This window comes from Cnephaeus nilssonii, assembly GCF_951640355.1.
Source record: "Cnephaeus nilssonii genome assembly, chromosome: 17".
Classification (NCBI taxonomy): Eukaryota; Metazoa; Chordata; class Mammalia; order Chiroptera; family Vespertilionidae; genus Cnephaeus; species Cnephaeus nilssonii.
Genome location: NC_137088.1, coordinates 2,437,777 through 2,444,389, shown reverse-complemented (window position 1 = coordinate 2,444,389; position 6,613 = coordinate 2,437,777). Strand labels below are relative to the sequence as shown.

Below are 6,613 nucleotides of genomic sequence, written 5' to 3'. Positions count from 1 at the left end.
GCGGATCTGCTTGGATCTGGGGGCCCCCTCCGCACCCTTCCTCTTCTCCCATATCCCTCTCCAAACCCACCCCATGCCACTCACCTCCCCACACCACCCTACACCCAGAGTCCGGGGGTCCAAGAGGCGCTGGCACACCAGGCGGACGGCCAGGAGGCCTGGGACCCCGCCCACGCGCTGCCGTCGACACAGAAACCAGGCGCCTGTCCCCGCGCAGTGAGTGCACGGAGGAAGTCCCGCCGGGTCGGCAGAGCGCGGCCCCGCCCGGCCCCTCCAAACCGGGTCTTTCCCAGCCCTCCTCCAGGTCAAGTTCAAGCCCGCAGAGCGCGTCAGCCCCGGTCACTGACTCCGCCCCCTGCGCTCCGATAGGCCGGCGCTCGGGACCCCACCTCCTTTTCCTGGAAAGTTCTTGGAAATTTGTCAAAGGTGTTTCCTTCGGAGGCCCCACGGCCCCAGACGCGGAGTCTGCGCCCCCGCCCGCCCGCGCCCCTCGGCGGCCCAGCGGCGCGGCCCGCGGTTCTAGGAAGACGTCGCTTCCGGGAAGGGCTGGGACGCGGAGGACAAAAGATTAGGCGGCTCGCCCCGCCTCGCCCTCCCGGCCCGCCCCCCGCGCCCTCCCGGCCCGCCCGCGCCGGCGCCTCCCAGTCCGCTCCCGCCGCCCGTGCGCCCCGGCTGCCCGCCCGAGAGCTCGCTCTGCGCTCACGCGCCGCCCTCCAGCCGAGCCCGGGTCCGGGCTGCCGCCGCCGCTGCCGGGACATGGTCCTCTGCGTCCAGGGGTGAGTAGGCGCCGCGCTCCGCCCCGCCCGACCTCCTCGCCCGCCCGGGACGCCGGAGAGCACCGGCCGCGTGCCAGCCGCCGGGGAGGAGGGCTGGGCGGGTTGGAGATGACCGAGAGCGCAAGGACGTGGGGAGTGCCTGCAGGGATGGGGACCACTCCGCTGCCGCTGGGGGAGAGCTGGGGGTCGGCTGGCGACGGGGTGTGCTTAGCCTGGGTTCTGGGGCCCCTGGGTCACCAATGGCAGCACATCCTCCGAGACGGGGCTCACCTGCCCGGACCCACCTGGGCCCAGAGCGCGCTCCTAGCCTGCCGCCCTGGGCCTGCTGCGGACTTGGGCCAGCCCGCCCCGCTCTGTCCGGCCGCCCCGCTCCTGCCCCGGGCCAGCGGCGGGCTCTTCTTGGGAAGCAGCCTGAGACCCGTGGCTCTCCTCAAGTTGGCATCTGCCAACCAGCAGCTCTTGGGAGAAACTGGGTTTGGCCTGGTCCTGTCTGGGGCCCCCCCACCATTGCTTCACCCCTCCTCACAGCCCGGTCTAGGATCCTGCCTCCCTTCTCCAAGTTTCCCAAAGACTGGCGGGGGTGGTAGGGCTGATAAGACAGTCTTGGCCGGGGCGCTGCGTTCCTGGCACATTCCTGCCGTTCCTTCCCAACGCCCAGACCCTCAGCGCCCAGACCCTCGGCGTCACCTTCAGCCAGGGGTCTGCCGCTCCCCGGACTGACCCGGCAGCTCAGAGAGCCCCTGCGGGGAGAGCCGGTGGCCCGGGGTGCTGGTGTCAGAACTGGGTGGTACTGGGTGAGGCAGGGTGCCAGGTGGGGCCAGGCGATGTGCCCCTGGCCCTTGCTCGGAGCGGAGCGGAGCGGGCGGTCCTGTCTCCTGGAGGAACCTGGAGGCGGGAAGAACGTACTTCTCTACTCCCCCCTGCTTGTCTCCAGCACCTTCCTCCCTCCTCCCTGAATTCTGGGACTCCTGGACACCTCGCCGCCCCCCACCCTGCCTTCCTCAGCTCCCCCCACTTCTAGGGTCCCACACTCTCTCACTTTGCTTCAGCTGAAACTCAGGGCCAGAGGTGGGAGCAAGACTTGAAGACCTCCACGCACACAGCCATAGCCAGCCGGGCCCTCCTGGGGAGGGAGAAGCAAGTCCCAGCTGTAGGCTTGGGCTGCCCCCTCTTTGGAGGGCCAGGTCCCCCCTCAGGGCTGTTTGCCCCATGGGCATGTGTCCCCAGACGGGACTCCAGGGCTAGGCACACGGATAGGCCACCACCCCCGCCATGCCGATGCCACAGCCATGGACACACCCCTCCCCAGACACACAGTCACTCACCAGAAACTTGTGGGCCCAACACAGCCGTGCCCACACCCACATGCGCCGGGTAAGTTGTCTAGACGCGGCCGCCCCCAGAGGCTCCGGCCTGACTGGCTAGCCGCCCGCCGTGCTGGAAGATTCCTGGGCCTGAGCTGAACGCGGAGGCCCAGCGGGCAGGCCCCCAGCCGGGGCCTTGGAACACGGCCTCCGGCTCCCTGAGGGGGACTCCAGGTCCCCAGGGTGCAGCCAGAGGGGGGAAGTACCAGGCAGGCTGGGGTGTGCCGGGGCCGTGTGGCTCCCTCTGCCCGTGGGTGCTTAGGGCCCTTGTTTGTTGGTTTCCGAAGGGTCACCTCTAACCTTCATTGTTGGACGTGCTCCTCGGCCGGCTGGTGGCTGGCTCCTGCCCCCCCTCTTCCTGCCGCCCGGGCAGCATCTGGCACCGTTTCCCCTGCTGTCACCTCTGCCTGGAGGGCCTTCCCCTACTCCTTCCTGTGGCCTGGCGGGCGCGGCTCAGGGGCAGGGAGACCCTGACTCCCCGAGACACCCGGGACGTTGTGACTCAGTTATAAGCTCTCCCTGAGGGTCGGGCCCGTGGTTTCGTTTCTTGGACCGGCCGGGGACCAGACCCGGCGCTGAGGCCTAGGGGTGCAGTTTGTGAGCCGTGAGGGAGGGCAAGCTGTCCCTTCCCCCGCTTCCCCGGGACCCAGGGCCGTGCCCCACTCCCAGGACGCCCGGCCATCATGCTGGGCTCAGGTTGGGGCTGGCCAGCCGAGGATATGCTGTGGCCGGAGAATCGGTCTGGGCTGGGCGGGCCGGGCCCTCCGTGGCGGGGGCGGGAACGGTTCTAGCGAAGAGCAAGGTTTGCACAGAATCGCAGAGCCCGGTGGGGCTGGCGGCCAGGGTGGGACCAGAGGGGCACGCAGACCCTGCCCTTTGGCAGGAGCTCATGTGGATGCGAGGCGGGACTTGCCAGCGCCTTGGAGACCACTGCCCCCTGGACCCTCAGCCGGGAGGAGCAGGGGGCAGGACAGGACGATGCCCAGTGGGGACCTAGGTCCCTCCCTCGGCTCAGCCAGGCCATTTCCTCAGCCGGCAGCCTGGAGGACACCCATGTGCGGGGCCTTGGCTCTGAATCGGGTCAGTGTGGTGCGGAGCCAGCTGGCCACTGGGAGTTAGAAATGCGCACGGGGAACGGCGTGGGCTTCGAATGGGCCGCACAGACAGCGACCACTCCCTGTCCCACTGATGCAGGAGAGCGGAGGCGTCCTTCAAGAGGACCCACGTGCAGGGGGAGCAGTGCAGGGGGGTTCTGTGATGATAGTGGCAAGTGGGTGCCAGACTCTGAGCCCAGGGCTGGGCAGAGGGGAGGCTGAGGGTCACAGTGAGACGGACTGGACAGGGTCGCGTGCCCAGTCTGGGGCACAGGGGATCGATCACTGGAGGTGGGGAGAGCGCAGGGCCTCGACTCACTGCCCACCCCTCCCTTCCAGACCTCGTCCTTCGCCGGCTCCGGAGCGGATCGGGCAGCGGCCCCGGTGGGCCCAGCCTGAGCCAGTTATGCAGCCGTTGCCTGCCGGGCCCTTCCCGGAGGAGGTGGCAGAGGAGGCCCCGGCCCAGCCAGAGAGCGAGCCCAAGGTGCTGGACCCGGAGGAGGACCTGCTGTGCATCGCCAAGACCTTCTCCTACCTGCGGGAATCGGGTGAGTCCGGAGCGGGCAGGCTGTTCCCCGGCTGAGCTGAAAGGGGAAGCTTCGCTCTGACGGCAGCGGGACTGGAGGGGCACAGCCCTGCCCAGGAGGTGGGGGAGGCGCAGGCCTCCCCAGGGAAGCGTGAAGGGGAGACCGAGTCCCGCCCTGGTTCGGTGCCCCCAGATCATTTCCACGGGGACCAACCTCTCGGCCCCCCCTCTGCTTGCCTAGGCTGGTACTGGGGCTCCATCACGGCCAGCGAGGCCCGGCAGCACCTGCAGAAGATGCCCGAGGGCACCTTCCTGGTCCGGGACAGCACCCACCCCAGCTACCTGTTCACGCTGTCCGTCAAGACCACCCGCGGCCCCACCAACGTGCGCATCGAGTACGCCGACTCCAGCTTCCGCCTGGACTCCAACTGCCTGTCCCGGCCGCGCGTCCTCGCCTTCCCGGACGTGGTCAGCCTCGTGCAGCACTACGTGGCCTCCTGCGCCACCGACGGCCGGAGCGACAGCCCGGACCCTGCGCCCCCGCCGGCCCCGCCTGTCCCCAAGGAAGAGGGGGACCCCGCGCTGCCTGCCCCCGCGGCCACAGCCGTGCACCTGAAGCTGGTGCAGCCCTTCGTGCACCGCAGCCGCGCGCCCAGCCTGCAGCACCTGTGCCGCCTGGCCATCCACCGCCTGGTGGCCGACGTGGACTGCCTGCCGCTGCCCCGGCGCATGGCCGACTACCTCCGCCAGTACCCCTTCCAGCTCTGACCCGTCCTCCGGAGGGGACACCGGCTCCGCTGGACTCAGGCCGTCGCTGTCCCTCCTCCGGTCACCCCGGTGCCCACGTGCTTCTGGCAGCTGGACCTGGGAGAGCCCGCGGGAGCCAGGCTGGGGGGGCGAGGAGCAGCGGGGAGTGTCACACAACGTGGAGGTCGCGCCCTCAGCTCCCATGTGGCTCCTGGTGGCAGGCCACGTGTCAGAGGAGAGCAGCCGGGCAGGCCCCGGCTCACCGTGGGCAGGGCCGGGCCCACTCAGCTCCGCAGCCTCCTGAGCTCCGCAGACTTTGCCTGAGACTTTGCAGGCTCTCCGTTCGCGGGGTGGGGCGGGCCCCTCCTTCCAGCCCGACTCTCAGGGAGGATGGCGGCCAGGGGAAGGGAGGGGGCCCGTGACGGCCCCTGGTGGGGAGCAGGCCAGGCCGGGCCGCGCAGTTACACGTATTTATTTATTTATTCTCCTCGGGCTGGCCTCCGGGTGGGCCAGCCCCGCCTCTCTGCCCTGAGCCCCCAGAGCTCCGGGGACCCCAGCTCCGCCCAGCTTCTCTGCTCCTCCCTGCGGAGAGCCCGTCCTGAGACCCGACTCCCCGCCTGTGGGTGTGTCCGCCCCGTCTCCCCCAGCCCTGCACGGGAGGCGGGCGGATGGACAAGAACATGGAACCAAAGCTTCAGCACCCCGCGGAGCCTGACAGCCCCCCCGCCCCCAGGGCAGAGCCCTGTGTCCTCAGAGCTGGTCTCGCTGGCCGCCGCCGCTCCGCTGACCTTGCTTCCCCCAGGAAGGGCCTGCCCGCCCCCTGAGAGAGCGAAAGAAACGCGCGCCTGAGAAGACTTTGTAAAATAATTACTGTCACAAACACACACACACACACCTTGGTAGTCTTTTCTTCCACTGGTTTTTCTATAATGGCAATAAAATTGGTCCTTTCGTTTGTGGAGCCCTGTGGGGCCTCTTCTGAGTCTGGGCACTGATGGTTCCCCTGATCTTGTTATCGTCGTCCCCGCTTTCCGTCCGGGTCATCCGAGGCTCAGGGACCTGCTGTGGCTGAGCAGGGGGGCCAGGGGGCCCATGGGAGCGTGGGGGGCAGGGCAGCTCTGTCCTCTCAGCCTCTTGTTCCCGGGGAGGGAAGGCCGCTGCCAGGGCAGGGTGGCAGAGGAGCATCGGCCCGAGATGTGCCAGCAGGAGAGGCCAATTAGATTAAAAGGGGAGGCTGGGGGGGTGGGTGCCCTGGACCATTCCTGGGCTCAGTGTCTTTTGAGGTGAGGAGGCCAATAGCCAGAGAAGCCCTGGCCGGCCACCTGGGGAGCAGGGGTAGGGAGTGCGGGGGCACCGGCGTGACTGGACAGCTCACTGCCACCCACAGGAGGCTGGGGGGAGGCATCCTGTGCGCTGGGGCAGCTGGTGGCGTGGGGATAGTGGCCAGTGAGCTGGCAGGCAGGGCCTGGCCTCAGGTGGGGGCAGGTGGAGTTGGGGGGCCCTCTCCTCGCACTCAGGGTCCTGCACCCCAAAGCGGGTAGGAGAGCAGCGAAAACACGCCCTTGTCTGGAGGCCTGACCTGGGAACCCTCCGCAGCCCCACTGTGTGCTGATGTTTGCTCATTACCTCAGGGAGCAGTCCCCCGCACCCCCCCCCCCCCGCATGCACAGCCTTCCAGCCCTAATTTGAGAAGCAGCGCTCGCCCTCCCGTTCCCGTGGCCTTTAGACCATGGGCCGTGGCAGAGAGCAGCGGCCAGCGCGGGCAGATGAGAGCAGGGAGTGTGGGGTGACCAGGAGGCAGGACGGGATAAGGAGTGAAGACCCAGCTGGTTGGTGCGAGTGAGCAGGAAGTGGGTCGGGGCTGTCTTTCCTGGGAGCGGGGCCCAGGCCTCCAGCCTGGTGCAGTGCCAGCTCTGTTGCTGGCAACCGGGCCTGATGCCACGCCTCCTCCGGTCGCCAGGGCCCTGCGGGGGATGGTAAAGCTCCTCATGGCTTCAGCCTGGGTCTCAGTGCCTTTGCGACTCCCGGAATGCCTGCGAGGACCTCTCTGTCTGCCCCACCCCCAGACCTGAGTCACCCCAATCGAGCCCCCAACCCGGGCATGTG

The 6,613-nt window shown here is 68.8% G+C and overlaps 1 protein-coding gene across 1 annotated transcript; it reads left to right on the top strand.

Annotated features, from left to right (window-relative positions):
• Positions 1-440: 440 nt before the first annotated feature.
• On the top strand, positions 441-5,492 carry CISH (cytokine inducible SH2 containing protein). The gene is made up of 3 exons (XM_079795714.1): positions 441-776; positions 3,574-3,782; positions 4,002-5,492. Exons 1-3 carry the CDS (start codon positions 757-759, stop codon positions 4,526-4,528), a joined length of 756 nt encoding a protein of 251 aa, XP_079651840.1. The 5' UTR covers positions 441-756; the 3' UTR covers positions 4,529-5,492.
• Positions 5,493-6,613: the final 1,121 nt, after the last annotated feature.

Excerpts from the sequence above, each read along its gene's own strand:
- CISH (XM_079795714.1), top strand. The coding sequence starts at position 757 with ATGGTCCTCTGCGTCCAGGG. Across the intron at positions 777-3,573 it reads ATGGTCCTCTGCGTCCAGGG|ACCTCGTCCTTCGCCGGCTC; the intron begins GTGAGTAGGCGC and ends CCTCCCTTCCAG. Across the intron at positions 3,783-4,001 it reads CTCCTACCTGCGGGAATCGG|GCTGGTACTGGGGCTCCATC; the intron begins GTGAGTCCGGAG and ends CTGCTTGCCTAG.